This window comes from Phoenix dactylifera, chromosome 18 (genome assembly GCF_051530095.1).
Source record: "Phoenix dactylifera cultivar Ajwa chromosome 18, Ajwa_hap1_PhDact_Kaust_v1.1, whole genome shotgun sequence".
Classification (NCBI taxonomy): domain Eukaryota; kingdom Viridiplantae; phylum Streptophyta; class Magnoliopsida; order Arecales; family Arecaceae; genus Phoenix; species Phoenix dactylifera.
Genome location: NC_143207.1, coordinates 20,613,481 through 20,629,742, shown reverse-complemented (window position 1 = coordinate 20,629,742; position 16,262 = coordinate 20,613,481). Strand labels below are relative to the sequence as shown.

The 16,262-nt window shown below is 39.0% G+C and overlaps 1 protein-coding gene across 4 annotated transcripts; it reads right to left on the bottom strand.

Annotated features, from left to right (window-relative positions):
• Window positions 1–1,341: 1,341 nt before the first annotated feature.
• LOC103698086 (RNA-binding (RRM/RBD/RNP motifs) family protein) lies at window positions 1,342–14,930 on the bottom strand. Of its 4 annotated transcripts, none has more exons than XR_015974580.1 (10): window positions 14,459–14,923; window positions 9,505–9,567; window positions 8,541–8,646; window positions 8,326–8,400; window positions 7,905–7,980; window positions 7,661–7,712; window positions 3,183–3,292; window positions 1,976–3,100; window positions 1,693–1,775; window positions 1,342–1,604 (listed from the first exon to the last, which is right to left on the bottom strand). XR_015974580.1 is itself a non-coding variant. In XM_008780055.5 (10 exons), the coding sequence occupies exons 1-10, from the start codon at window positions 14,819–14,821 to the stop codon at window positions 1,556–1,558; spliced, it is 1,026 nt and encodes a 341-aa protein (XP_008778277.1). In that variant the 5' UTR covers window positions 14,822–14,930; the 3' UTR covers window positions 1,342–1,555. The 4 variants fall into 4 exon arrangements, 3 of the variants coding, with proteins under 3 accessions (XP_008778277.1, XP_008778276.1, XP_008778278.1); XM_008780055.5 differs by having other exon boundaries at window positions 3,031–3,100; window positions 8,562–8,646; window positions 14,459–14,930; XM_008780054.4 differs by having other exon boundaries at window positions 3,031–3,100; window positions 14,459–14,914.
• Window positions 14,931–16,262: the final 1,332 nt, after the last annotated feature.

The following is a 16,262-nucleotide window of genomic DNA, read 5'->3' as shown; positions in this document are numbered from 1 at the left end:
AAACGCAAAGCAAATCAAAGACGCCAATGCCCCAAAAGTCATGTTAAGACTAAAGGATAAAAACCAAAGCATTATGGACGGCCCCTCGAAGTCTAAATTGATGATCTAGTATGAATATGTCAGAGACTTAGTGCCCAATGTCACATACTTAACCTAAAAGCTTGAATTGTTGGGTGGAGAATAGGACCAAGCTAATAAAACCATGTAACACCCTTTTTATTAATCAATATAAGACTGACAATCTTCCTCACCTAACCTTGTAATGCCCCCGTCACGGCTGGCTCCCATATAAGAGAGAGGCCTACCCATGGAAGAGGTCCTACCCGATCCTAACATATAATGAATCAGGCTCTGATAACATTTGTCATAGATTCACATTCTAAATGTTTAAATTGTTGGAAGAAAGACCAGTTCAAGCTAATAAATCCATGTAGCACCTCATTTATTAGTCAATTTGGGACTATAAAACTAAGGGACTTAAATATTTACAGAGTTTAGGAGAGGTTGTAGGTGGTAGTAGATTTATAATTTCACCAAAAGTAATAGAGAGAAACCATTCCACCGGGACTCACCATAGAGATATATATTTAAATCCATATCAGCCATACACTAGATAAATCTTAAATATTCATACAAAGCCAAAAAAATCCAAATAACACCTTGGGCAGCTTTTTTGCAATAGTTCTTCGGTTGTCACAATAAAAGCATTAATAAATAACATAAATATTTTTATGATGTGAACAAGTTTTAGTAAAATATAATAAAGCACCGATACACAATAGATATAAAATTTGCCTTGGTGGTTGAGCAATTGATCCTAAATCCGGATCTAGTTAGATTCAAGACTTTCTATCCAAATTAGATCTGAACTAAATTTGAAAATAGATATAATCAAATAATATCCAACCCATTTTTAACGACAGTGATATTACAAACTTATGTTCAAAAATCATTGTCAAAAGCATAAGTCAATCAGGATGGAAATGCTTTATAAATAAAATTTCAATTATCTACACATGGATTTTATTTTAAATAACATAAACTTGATTCAAAGACGTGCAAATATCACGACTAGCTGTCAGAAGTGCAAATTAATCGTTATTTTGTTTCTATAGCACTTTTTTCTGGTAGATGATTTCTATAGTTCTTTTAATTATCAAGTCAGAGATGACAAATGACAAACAGGACAGAGACAATTCTCAAAAAGATGTGACCCATACAATTTAAAGATTACCAAGAACAAATAGCAGACCAAGAAAAGCAGAAAAGGTAGAGCTTGCTGGTTAATATGCTTGCACACTGTAGGAACATTTATATAAGATTATGAGCAGTAAGTCAGCATTGCCGAAAGTGGACTAGATTGAACTGTTTTAAGCATGAGTATCGTAAAATTACAAGATGGCGGGTGAGCAGAGTTACCCCTCAGCAGACAGACAAGACTAATCAAACATAAACGCTCATAGCACAACTATCCAATGGGGGACTAGAAGCCCACCCAGGACCAAAACAGTATAATACAACGGACTTGAACTGCCTCTCCTAGCTTCAGCCATTTTTATGTTCTCTTCTCACGTTTAGGGAGACCCATGCGTGATTTGGCATACCTAGAATTCTCGTTAAGAAACACAATATCCAAAAACATACTGCTTGCAAAATTTGCAGGAATTTAAAGAGCAATTACTTTAAGGATACTCCAAACGCATGCCTTCCCCAACTGATGAGTATAAAACAGTTCCCTGCAGATGACTGAGGGCTCCAGTTGAACAGTTGGCATCCTGTATGCAGCAGATATGAATCAGTAATTTGAGGGACGAGATCGAACATCGCAAAGGAGGAGGATAAATTGGGAGAGAAATCAAAGCAAACATACAAAAGAGACTTTAACTGCTACCTCAAAAAATTCAAATTGTGAATTTGTAATCATACAAGCTGAAATTTTATCTACCATCATAGAGACAACAGGTTCTAAACTTACTCAAAAACTGTTGAATAAGTAGTCACTGAACTATAATGGATATCCAACTCCAGAAATGCTTACGTTTCTCTCTTCAAGGCTTCTTGTGATGAAGATAACCGCAATATATGCTTGCTTAAGAAACTCACGAATGTCACATGATTAAATCCTAAACCAGGGAGTGATCAGAGCATAACAAGAATTTATACTGATATTATACTCAACCAGGGCAATCCCAATGGTTTATGACCTTGGGTTCGATATAGGTCAACATGACATCTTATAACAGCATCTAAAACAAATTTCCAGTTTGAATATGCAAATGCAGATCTGTCCCATGATTAGATCTTAATAGCAGGAATCTTTTGCAAGTTTAGACTTATTCCAATCATAAAATTGGGCAATCTAGTGACACGATCAAGGGTTAACGTATCATTTTCTGGTGGTGTGCTGTACAGGCACTAGCATAATAGTATTTCGTCATTCCGTGCCATGACATGCTTGGCACACGATAGAACAACATGTCATGTAGTGGCTTGCAGAGTACCATGACAGCGCGTATGCTGTAAGGCACTAGCTCGGTACCAATTTCCAATGTTGTTTCATGCTGGCCAGCATTTAAATCCATTGACTCCTCGAACAAAGCCACAACTATGTTATTTGTTGACAGCATAATGTTGGATAGCATAAATCTAGTTAAATCCAACAGTTCAAATAGTGATGTCTAACAATTTAGCTAAATCTAGGTTAATGTAGTAAAACCTGATGCTCTCGATCTTCTTGTTCTTCCTCTCCTACTTTTTTCATATAATTCTCTCAATCTTCAAGCCTGGGCATTTTAGCATTTTTTATGGTTGAACAAAATTATTGACTCTACAATAGCTGCACCTCTACGATCACAGGATTTTTGTTAACTTGGATGAAGATAGTTGCATGCATATATTGCTGAATTCACCAATGCTGCATGCCTTTTTTGGATGCTTGATTATTAGCAGATGAAACAATTATGCATTCCCCAGGCTATCATTAGATCAGAGGAGAAAAGTATATCTAAGTGCAGAGCAATAGTACAATACCTGAAAGTCAACAAATGCAACAGGAACTCCATTCTTATTTTGCATCTTCAGTTTCAAAAAGCCTGGGCATCTACACATAAAGGTGATATAAAACCAAAAAAATACATGAAAGGAGTTAAAGAAAATACAGACAAACACAAGTGGTTCCAAACCTTGAAAATACTTGAGTTAACTCTTGTTCCGAACAAGCTGGACCCAGATTTGCCACAAAAAGGGTTGGACAAGGGGGATTATTTTGAGGAACATAAGTTGAAGAATTATTCTGTTAAATTGGATATGTAAGTTCCTTACTAATGCAGAAGAGAAAAGAAAAAAATTTCAGAGATATATACAATTATGCAAAGACACGGGCCCAAAGAGTGCAAGAATGTTCACAGATGCACCCAGGAGCACAGGCACTTGAAGAAATCTTAATATTAATTAAATATGCAAGGACATAAGAAGCAAAATGAAAAACCTCCAACTGAATCAGAGCCCACTCCAGGAGAAACCTCAGCATTTAGTTAAATAAGTTTCATGCGCAAGTAGGTATATCTATGATGTCAGGATTTTAACAAGTAACAACCTAAGAGATTGTTGTAAACCTAAACCATATGGTAGTACGTTTCTGATTGCATAATATTGAAGGGTGTTGATGCAACAATGGTTATTAAGAAATAATTTGATGCCAGAACCAGACATATGACTAACTGACAATGGCTTCACCATAACATGCAACTAAAACCAACTGTTAAAATGTGAAATCCTAGCCATTTAATCTGGCACTATCCATCTCGACTGCTAGATCTTAACCAATTTGGGTTAAGCATGGCATCTGGAACACTGTTTCTGCCACTCTTTGCTTGACAGCAAGTTGAGCAATCATGCTGAGATTGCTGAGAAATCAAATGATTCCTGATAATGAAGCCAAGCAATCATCTCTGGAAACCTAGCACTGCAATTAAATTGCCAGTATGCTGTTGCACACAATATGCAAGTTGTCTCTGAAATGAGGACAATAAAGTTATTTAACTGTGAGCAATTGCTCAGAAATCAATAATTTTCCAATAATGAAGCTGCGCTTTCATTTCTTGAAGCCTGGAAAGCAACTAAATTACCATTATATTTGTACCATTTAACTACTATGCAACTCATCTTTGAGACAAGGGAAACAAAATAATTTAACTGTGAGCCACTCACCCAGGTGGCTTATAGCGGAAGCCATGACCACATGCAGTCATACTAATGTCAATTGTATAAAACTTCAGGCCGGAGACCTGTTTTGCAGTCGAATGACAATTATACCCTCATATGTATAATAGTGAGACCTTCTGTTCTGTCAGTTAATTGCATGCTGAGTCTCATGCTTAGCTCTGGTTGCTCTAGGTCTGTAACTGGTTCATGGTTTGGATCTCTTCATGGATCCATAGTTCATACTTCTCACCATGCAAGAAGTCATCTTTCTGTCAAAAAGAGAAATCCATGGATGAAACTTTCATGCATGGTCTGCCGTACCGGTCCGTACCGGCCGGCCTGGAACCGGTACCGGATCAGCGTGGAATCGGTACCGGTAGTTTATTATTGAAGAACCGATACGAAATCGGTACGGGACCGGTATGGGACCGGTACGGAACCGGTTTCGTACCGGTCCGGGCCGTCACTGGTACGCCGACCGGTACCGGTACGGCGGACCTTGCTTTCATGGGCTCAAGTTGTTCTTCAAGAGAGAGCTATGATTTTTTATCGATAAAGAGATCTCACTAAAATTTATCTCCATGGCTGGGTAAAAGAGTTCGGAAGAGACTTATAAATAGCAAACCCAGGGGTTGGTTAGTCAAATCTTTCACTCTCTGATTGCTGAAGCTCTACGATAATTTTAAGAAAAAGTAGGGAAGCCTTCTTTCCCTTATCACCAGCACTATCCTTATCCATGGCTTTGTATCATGTTTTCAGACTCCTTCCTCTCTTCTCTGATACCATTGAAGCTCATCACTTCTTATCCATGGCTTCGTGCCATAACATTGTATTTCAGGGGCTTATCTCTCTTAGTAATGCTTCATGATTACATCTGGGTTCTAATGGAAGCATACTTTTAACTTAATTCACCACAGGGATCAGAAGAAAGAAAAACAATGTATGCACAAACAATAAATATAAAAATATGATCACGAAAGCAGGACCTTAGACCAAGATAAATGGAAATCTCATAGAGATTTCTCAACGGAGATCCTTCTCTGAACTCTTCCTAGACTAGATGAGCACACGAGTAATTTGGGCATTAAAATAGGCTTAGGATGGTTTTTGTCATCATAGGGCCTCAGATGCCTAAAACCCTGGTGCCATCATATGGAGGTAGGAGATGATGGCGGAGTTATTATCAACATGAGTCTTTCAATGTTAGTTGGCTCAGGTAATCCAACCAACCTGGACCAAAGTTGCTAAATGTAACTTATAATCTGGTTCACCTGGATCGCTCTGGATTAGCCCTGCACTAAGATGTAGGTTTTTATGACAAGGATGTAAGTCATTTGCACAAAAGACAGGCTGATAAATAATATGCAAATGGTCACAAAAGTACTAATGGAAGTTGAATAACTTAAGTTATGGGCTAATTTATTTTGTTTTTGGAGACAGCAACAAAAACACATTATAGGCACCGGGGTCAAGATTTCCCAGGGGCAAAAATCAGGGATTTTCAAGCAACATGTCCAGGAGACATAATTTATATGTTATTTTTCAGATATGGGCCACATAAATATGATCTGCAACCTTTACTTACTTATATGGGAAAAGATCTAAGTGGACTCAAATTTCAAAAACTGGGATTGCCACAGTATTTTTAAGGAGAGAAGGCTGCCGCCCGAAGGGAGGCACAGTTGGTTATGAAAAGAAAAGAGGTATAATCACTTGTCTCTTCTTACTCTCTTCTTTCCTTTTCCTCACCTTCTTCTTCCATTCTCTTTGCTTCTCTCCTTTTTTCTTTTCTTTTTCTCAGCTGCAACATAAGTCTTACAGATCTGGATAGCAAAGAATAATCTACATTCTGTACAGAATCAGACTGCAGAAAATAATTTTATATTGCTTGAATAATTTTCATATCTTATTTGATCTGGTTTCAGTCTTGAAAACAGCAAAATCAGCAAAAGGGAGTAATCAGAGGCCAACAGAGAAAAAAGAGTACAGAAAAGGATTAAAAAATAGAGATTAGAAAGAATCTTTCCATGGGAGTAGTTGATGAAGTAGAAGACCATAACCATACCATGTGTCACCAAGATTTTTTTTTAGAGGCCAGGGCAAGCCTGTGAATGAGAAAAGTTGAAAGAGAAGACAAGCTAATATGCGCAATATAGAGGTCCATCATCAAAACTAAAACTGATTTTTACAGTCTCCTTTTACAGCTAAAAAGACCAAATAACTCTACTAAATATGACTGACAAGGAAGCAGGATTTTTTCCCTACATTTTCATAACAAAAAGAACAAGCAAATTGTAACTCCATAGGATCCCATTTAAAATACCATTAAAGTCCCTAGAAACCACGATCTTAGAACTTTTATAGTTCAATAATATTCCTGCCCAAAATACGGCTCAAAAACTTGTTAGAAAAATAGATCCACAAGTATCAAATTCCACAGATAATAGAAAATCCTTGTCTACATTAACAGTCTTAAACACAAAACTCCTAAGACTATATAAAACAATAAATTAACTACAAAAAATCCAAAGAATTACAATGTCTATATCTAAATTCAAACCTGAACTACATCAGCAGGCCATTTCAAAAAATCATGCTTTAACATTCGAGTCCTATCAATAGCAGTCAACATTCTACTCTTCCACATCAGTAAAGGCAATCGCCTTTAGTGTATTAGCTACCTAGAAAATTCTAATAGCAACCTTTTGTTCATGTTTTCCTAGGCATTCTTCTCCTCCTGTCAGAATTTTGACAAAAATCAGAGCCATCTTTTTTCAGTTCTGGGGTACATGATTTAAATCAATTCCCTCCATTTTATTATTAAATCATCTGACTTCTTAAAGTTTTTCCAAATGAACATCAGTAATAGAATAAAGGCCAATAAGTGGATGTCTGATGACAGTATTATTTTTAAATGAAATAAACTAATTTTTTATGTCATAATATGAGCAAAAACAGTGAAAAACTCAATCATAATCTCATGGTTGTTTACTGTTGTATGAAAAAAATCACATAGACTCCTGTGCAGTTGTAAACTTTTACAACTGCCAACAAGCATGTTCTGTGAAACGGTTGAGTTTTCCTCCAGACACACTTGTAGCTTATGTTGGGGAGTACCAAATATCTTATGGTAAATAAGTTGAATGTTATCTTTTCAAAATTTAACCTTTTGGGTTACGGAAATGCTTTTGTTATCAAATTGCAACATTGACACAAAAAATGGAGAAGGCCAGGTGGTTCCTTGGGCCTCCACAGATACTTCCAGATTGAAAGGCACAAGAAGACAGCCACCTTGTCGACAGCACACTAGTCGATTACCGTATGCAACAAACAGAAATTATTATATATAAATCATGGTACCTGTCAATACTATAAATAATGGAAAGCATAAAAAAAGGTGAAATTCGTGGCTTAACTAATATGATATTAATAAAAGTACAAAAAAGGCAAAGCTCACCATCTTCTTGGGGTCTGTATCATTCACAGGATCATAATCATAGTTTGTGTGACTGTAAACATTAAACACAATGAATAATCAGATAAATTGCAAAAGAGAATCACACAGAACTAACAGTCGCGTTATCAACTCTTCAAACAGCATTTAATCCTTTTCATACTAGCGACATAAATTATAAACCATGTAGCGACCAGAATGTAGCAAATTCAAGTAATGAAATTGTGCTTAAGTAGTGTGCCATAACCTTTGTGTAGAAGGATAACCATTCAAGCTGTAAGCAGAATTACCCATCCCAGGCATGTGAATATTGCTTCCGACACCTGTTAGTGCGCAAAGTGTGCCAAACATGTGCCACATGAGCTTTTGAAGTGATATGTGAGTAATTATCATGGTACCACTAGCGATAAATAGAAAAGGTTAAAACAAGAGCAAGTGAGCTCAGCCAGTGATTGTTCATAGAAATGAAGGACATTGTGCAATCTCACCCGCCTCATTTCTTGATCAACAGGCAGGTATTAATACATCAGGTAGCAGCTAGTTTCAGCATAACTAAGGTCACAATAACTCTACTGAAATTTATAGATGTATTGATGCTGAGAATAGAGCAATTAATCTTAATTTGTCACTAACAGGTGCTTTAACATCCATGGAACAGATCATATTACCAGAATCTGGAAAGCCTCTTGAATATCCAACAGATCCTTTAGCTCTTTTATCAGAAGAATAGGGCACACTGTCATCTGGTTCAAAAGGTAAGAAATTGATAAGTCCAAATTCATCAGTCAAGTAGGACTGTTAAGCTAAAATAGAAATTTTGGTCCTTCTGAAACTAAATCAGATACCAAATGAATGAATGTGTACTATGAATAAAATTGATTACATGAGAAAACCAAATTATGACCTTGTCTTGAGCGTTTCATCCTAGAGTTCGACTTTGCAAGATCAATGTACAAAGCACATTCCTTCTCAAGATCAAACATCATTCCCTGCAAGCAATATTAAATGCTATGAAACCACATAGAGAAACAAGGTACCCTAATGCTAAAAACGAATTAAAAGGCAAAAAAAAATTGATTACTTCGGAAAAAAATAATTACGTAGGAACTACTCTATGTCTACTTGAATTTCCTATTGGAAAGAGTACAACTGAATCAATTCTCATGAATCTTTCAAAATGTTTAAATAGATCAAGAAAAATATTCCGAACTTATATATAATAAACAAGGATAAGTTCAATCTATGAAAAGAAAATGACCATATGGTCTAGCAACTCTAGCCACTTCACAATGACCAGTATGGTAATTTTCATTTCATGATATCTAAATGCCTAAAACATAGTATAATTAAAAGGCTTAAGCAGGTGAGTAAAGGCATCGTAATAAGTTTTAGCCTTTATAGAAAAAACTCCAGAAAAGTATTTCAGGTCCTCAAAAGGTCCTCGCCAGGCAAATCCTGTTTCTATTCCTTTTACTTTTAATAATGAAGATTTTATACATGATGTTTTAAAAGAGGTAATGGAGTTTCTTCGGGTTTGGTAATCAAAACTTAATAAAAGCATAGAGTCAGTTATGTAAGCATCCTAGTACAACTATGTAAAATTCTACATCAATATATAGGTTGGTATACAAAAACTTCTTCCTCTTGCTTCTCTATATAATTTCACGATGGTAGGTTGCCACTACCTACACTTTATACTTTATATATTAAAAATATTTATTCATAAAAATTAATGTATCAATCAAAACTAAATTGTGAATTTTCTCGGAAGCACAACTATTTGACAAAAGATAATGCTGACACGACATTAATAAAGTTATGTAAATATAAATCTGGTAGTTCCATACATTCAGGGTGTGCATTGCAGCAAGTGCAGATTGTTGATCACTGAAAACAACAAATGCGTATGCCTGCAACATCAAAGAAAAAGTTAGAATCAAGCAACAACAAGAAAAAAAAAGACATTCACGTTCCTTAAGGAAATTTTCTGTCAATATAACTTCACAAATTTTCTGTTTTCTATCATTCATCAGAAAGAAAAAAAGAACTCTACGATGTGTGCACACTAGTGTTTGCTACAGTGGACGTTTTTTTTACCTGCATATAGTACTTTAGGTAGATAGTATTGTCGATATTTCAGGGTTAAAATTATAGCATGTGATATTGGAAGCTGATGTTGGTCATGGCAGTGATGGCAGCAAAATTTTAAGTCTAGGTTTTGGTTTCAGTTTCTATCCTCTGGTTAGGGCTGGAAGTGGGCCGGGCCGGGCCGGGCCACACCCCTACCCAAGCCCGGCCCGAAATTTTTTTCTGGTTTTCGGGCCGGGCCGAGGCCCGAACAATTTTAAAGGAACGAGGCCCGAGCTTGGCCCGAGCTCGGCCCGAGCCCGTTTGGGCCAGCCCATTTGGGCCAGCCCGATGACGAGCCCGGCCCGATCCCGAGCCCGGCCAAGTTTACAGGAGTTGTTTACAGCCAGTTCCAATGTTAAATAAACTCTAAAACCGCCGACTTATTTCCTCTCTCTTTTCCATCGCCGGCGAGGGATCGGAGCTCGGACGCCGGCGAAGGAGGCAGCCATAGAGTCCGGCGGCGTCGCGATCACGGTTAGAATCTGTGGCACTCGCGACGGAGGAGCAGTGTCTATATATATGTAGAGAGACAAAGGAAAAGGATTGAGGGAATATAATTTTCTATTGCGGCGGGGGAGGGTGAGGGGTGGGGTGGGGAGTTCTTGCTTGCATTGGAGGGGAAAAGAAGGGGTGGACGCTCGCGCACAGCACGGATGTTGAGGGGATCACTTCGCGGAATCCCCTTCTTTGCCTCCGACGCCTCCTTGCCGTATGGCGTAATCCATTCCCCGACGATGGTTTCTTTTAAATTCCGCCTCCGTTGGCTTGTTTCGTTATGGTTTTAGTCTTTTAGAGGTTTTTGGGCGAGCGGAGGAGGAGAGAAGGGCGATCCGGTGAGGTTTCCGCCTTTTACCAAGGTTTTTGGTTCTTTTTTCCGTCTTTACGCGTTTAGCCGCGATTCGGGCCTGCGAGTCGGGCTGGGTGTGGGCTCAGGCTTGGACGGGCCCGGGCCAGGCCAATGAAATACCCGAGCCCGGCCCGAAATAGATATGGGCTTAATCATTCAGCCCGAGCCCGGTCCGAAATACATTGAGCCTAGCCCATAGCCCGGCCCGAGGGTGGCCCGACCCGATGGGCTTCGGGCCGGCCCGAGCTCACTTCCAGCCCTACCTCTGGTAGAATTTTGAGAGTGAAGTCAATGACAAGGAGAAGTCAATGACAACATAGTTGAGAGTGAAGGCCTTGCCGGCGATAGCAAGACTTGCACAAAACCATTACAAAAATTATCATCTAACAAAAGTTGAATAAGATATCATAAACATTAAATCTATTAGGTGCTTCTACTCCAAGGGAAACGAGTAACAAGTTCTATTGTTAAAGCTAAAATTAAACAATTAATGATCTCTGCGGTTGATACTTGTGATAAAGATTCCAAACGGGCAAAATACATATACAGACACATGACACTAGTAAGCTATGGAGAAATAAAAAGTTATGGAAAGCAGAGGAGGTCAACGTAGAATTCAAGCAAGAAAAGCTAGCCACGGAAGTTCCTCTTCTAGGAAATCAAAACTTCATTGTACTACCTCTAGTGAACCAATCATTGGTTATCAGTAATTCTTTTTGGCAAGTTAACATCTTATGCATTAAAGAAAAAAAATGGTTCAACGTTTTCCCTCAAGTTGGATCAATAAAATGTTTCTAAAGTATTGCCCAAGAGGGATATCCAATGTGGTTTAACAAAATAAAAATGAAGTGGAGATTTTTAGAAAAACCCAAATGAATTTTCCTTCTTCCAAGTGCAAATCGAATATTGTTGGGCTGAAGGCATAATATAGTGAAGAAAGTGTCAAGTTTTTACACTTGGTCAGTTCATGAGGATACCAATAGACCAGGTAATACTCTAGGGATTAGACCTCTCATACGTCTTATTGGCACAAGAAGAAAGATTTTAAGCCCTCCTTTTTTGTTTTCTCAAGCCTGAGTATTTAACATTTTAATCAAAGCATTCTCCAATTTTATGGATCAAGTTTACGAATACTTATTTGTCTAACATGCATACCAAGGCTTGCATTTGACATCACAACTTTATCCAGGTCATCATAGATCTTCTAATTTTCTGTAATTCTTTCACACGAAAAAAACCACATTGCTCTCATCATCAAAGGTTCAATGAATTTTTATATACATGCTCATGTCAATTTAGTGGGGTTTCCACTTCTCTGTCCTTGATTGGTACAATTCCATGGTAGCACCAATGAACTAATCTCTCAATATATCTCCATTCTCATATTTGTTATACTCAACTTGCATGCTTGGACCATCTTTATTAACCATCGTTCATCTTTGTTACCTATAGACACCACTCCACCTTGCCCACATAATAAACATATATTACCTAAGCCACCATTCTTCTTATGAGTGAGGTAAAGAAGTAATGTAAAGTTGTTTGCTTAATGACCTATCCAAAAAAACTCTGATTGTGAAATAAATCTGTGGGGCTATCTCAGCCTCTTTGGATGCAGAGATTCCTAAAAAAGTGGATAATGTCATCCTATGAGGGATAAATTATATCTTCCAAGGATAAGGATTGATAAAAAGTTGTCGCCGCATATTTTTCAATATATTGGTATGATCCAGAAATTACCTGAATTGGGAGTGGACACAGGAGTGGAGGTAAGGGATTAAAAAGCTCTGGACACACACAGACAGAGAGAGAGGAAGCACCTTTAAAAACCCAGAAGATAGTTGGAAGAGCATGATTTGAAGAGACTTTACATCAAGGACAGCACACTTGCTAGAAATTGGTCATAGTTTAGTTAGTTCCTATGTAAAATCATAAAGATATTATGAATGTCCTTTTCCTTCGACTTGCACGACATAAATCCCCTGAGGTGATATATCTACATGATTTAGTTGTATAAGCACCCTTCACATCTAATGATGAAAAAAAATACAAAAAGAAACTATTTGGAGAAAATTAAATCATACCTTGCATATACACAGTTTTTGATGAAGAGAAACATTTTGTCCAAAATAATGTGACACTGAAGAAACATGAACTGTGTTATCATTAAACTCAACTCAATTCAACTAAGACTCGATCCCAAACTAGTTGGGGTTGGCTACATGAAACCCTTACCTCCATTCCACTTTGTTTAGGGCCACACTTTCTGAAAAATGTAGCAATATCAGATCCTTCCTTACTACTTCATCCTATATGATTTTTGGTCTCCCTTTACCTCTCTTTCCTTCGACGTGTATCAAAACACTCCTTCATAATACATTAATGGACCAAATCACAGCAACACATTTTCACCCATGTTGATCACTCATTTGTACTTGTAACCCCTAAAACTTATATTGCTCGCTAAAGATGTGCCATTCCAAATGATTTTTCCAATCAAGTAGAACATTGGTAGAAAATTGACCTCAAATATTGACACATCGTACTTGTACTAAAAAAAAGCACATCATACCGGCTTGAAGAGCAAAACAAGTAACAACATATTTGTTGGGAAATTATAGCATAATCACTACATTACCCACTCGTAATCTATTTAGTTTTGGTAATGATTTTACAATAGAAGCATGAAGTAAATGCAAGAACCAACATATGAATTTTTTTTCTTGAAATTTAATAACATTAACACTACCACCAACACTGAACAAAATCAGATAACACCAATATTCCGACAAAAAACTTACAACATGCAGGTGGCTGAGGAATGTGTAAGTGGGTGGCGTAGGTAGAGAAGGAGGAGGAGGACAGTAGAGGGGAAGAAAAATGAGGAGGTGAGGGATAGGTGGAAGGCACCCACCACTTGACCAATTTCCATTGAAACCTTTCACTCTCTCCTCAATTTCCCTCAGTGACTCTCATTTAGGGCTAGAAGAGTCAAAGCTAACAGTAGGAGCTTTCAAAGCTCGTCAAACCCAATCTACCCCACCCAAATCAGAATGATCCCCTGACACTCGTTTTTGCCCAGTCCCCCTATTGGACGGGCAACATATATGAGCACCATGGGGATCGCCATATAGCTTGATTCAATGCACAAGGCAGTCACTGGACTGCAAACGTCAATGAGATTGCATAAATGGTTTTCTAGAACAGTACTCATATCCAAGTATTTGGGAAGATTTGTTGACTTTAAGTTCCAAGACAATAACTGAGTCGAATCAACAAAACAACTTGTTCCTTAAATTCAACAACGAATTTGATACTAAGGAAATAATTACGGATCAAGCCAAAATATGAAAACAATAGGGAAGCATTTCAGGACAAGGCAAAACATGGCACGATAACCTAAAGTGAAACCTCTGATAGTTGAAATCTCATGGTTACGCATCAAGATATATGAAACAAGTGTGAGCTTAAAAGATCAGTTGCGCGGACCATATAAGAGATCAGTAGTCCTAGGAATTTCTTTTATAACTCCATGTTATTAACTAGACCTTCAAAGACTAACTGTTTAAGGATATATTATGAAAAAAAGTGTTTTTCCTAACTGCTATGAATTATGACCAAAATGGTGAAGCTGATCGGCCATCCTGGCTTCAATCAATCAGCTTATTAAAGGATAGGAACCGTTTAGTGCAACTAGGACACGTAATTTCCACAAGAAAATCTTCACAAAGTGATATAAAGTAGCGGAAAGCCCTCTCAGAACCCTACATAGAGCCCGAACTTCCAACAAATAAGAAATCCGAGCAACAGGAAAACGAAAGTACCTGGGATGATTGGCCGGTGCATCGGAGCTGGCAGGATTGGTAGCCCGAGAACTCCCGGAAGAGGTTATAGATCTCCCGGGGCTTCACGTCGTCAGGGAGGCCGGCGATGAAGAGGGTCCGGACCTCGTCCCGAGGGGGCTGCTGAGGGGGGAGGGAGCAGGGAGCGCCGTAAGGAGGGGGCTGCTGCGGCTGCTGCTGCTGATGCGGATATGGAGAGGCCAGGTGAAGAGGCGGCGGCGGATGATGCTGCTGCTGCGGCGGCGGCGGCGGCGCTCCGGAGGTGGGGGCCGGCGGTGGAGGAGGGTAGTAGGGGTAGTGAGGAGCGGAGGGCGGGTGGTAGTAGGCGGCCGCCATGTCTTCCATGGGAAGCGCCGCCCAGCAGAGAGAGGGCCTGGGACCTGGGTTGTGTAGGTTTGCGAATCGAGAAATAAGATGGGTCGTCGACGCAATGGTAATTAACTTCACCAAACCCGACTTGAGGTCGGAAGATGATCATTTTCCGTTTCTACTTGGGTCGCTTTGCTTGTTCCGCCGTTCGGCGCGTGCGATCTACATGTGTGGGATTCTGATCCCTAACTAAAGCTTCTTTTTTTTTTATCCTCGCTATTATATATCGCCTAGCGTCCTTAACAAATAAAGATTTGGCATTGTCTTGAGTAGTGTTATATGGCACAATTGATTGGATAGCTGCTAGGTCGGCAATACATGCAAGAAATTATATACGAATTGAGAGCGGGATAATTAATAAAAATTTATACAATTTAAAAAATAAAAATATTTATATAAGTTTTTTTTAAAAAATTATCTACATATTCAGTAAAGAAAATAAAAATACAGCGTACATGGTGTAATAAAATATTAAAATCTCTACTCATCTATGTACTTCATTTTCATTTGAGTAGGATGAAAACGAGAATTTTGCATTCGCACTCACTTCCCAGTTTAATTTTCCGAGAAATCCATGTTTGAATTAAAAAATGCATTTTTAAGAATTTATGGTTAATTTCATTTTTAAAAAAAAAAACAAGCATGATACCTTGTTGTGTACCTTGCCCGGGTGTTGATGGGCCACTAGGGATCAAACGAGCATTAAAGCCCCACTTAAACTACATATCCTCATGTATGGCACACAAAACCTAGGTATGTGCTCATTCCAACTGTCATGCCCCCGCCTCTGCGTGGCACGTGAGACACCTAGTGCCCACGTGGGGGCTACATGAGGGGAGAACACGGGCTCCCCTGCCAGATATTGTCCGGTTTTGGGGCTTCACGCAAGCGTCCTTCTCCCCTTCCTGGTTTTGTTTTCCATCCAAAACGCGTCTGCAGGATTAGGAGACACCCGCCTCATATACCCAGGCTACGGAACGAGTCTTTCCGATGTGGGACTATTGGGCCTCACACCCTTCCCACCATCGGACAAGAGCCGTCCTCGGCTCTGATACCAAATGTCACGCCCCCGCCTCTGCGAGGCACGTGAGGCACCTAGTGCCCACGTGGGGGCCACATGAGGGGGGAACACGGAGCTCCCCTGCCAGATATTATCCGGTTCTGGGACTTCACGCAAGCGTCCTTCATCCCTCCCCGGTTTTGTTTTCCTCCCAAAACGCGTCTGCAGGATTTGGAGACACCCGCCTCATATGCCCAGGCTCTGGAACGAGTCTTTCCGATGTGGGACAATTGGGCCTCACACCTAAAACACTAATCTCCTCGGATCTAAGTTTAGAGAGAGAGAGCCCAAACTAGAGATAAACTAGAGAGAGAAGGAAATATAATAAGAGAAAGGGAATGGGAAGCCCCTTTCTCT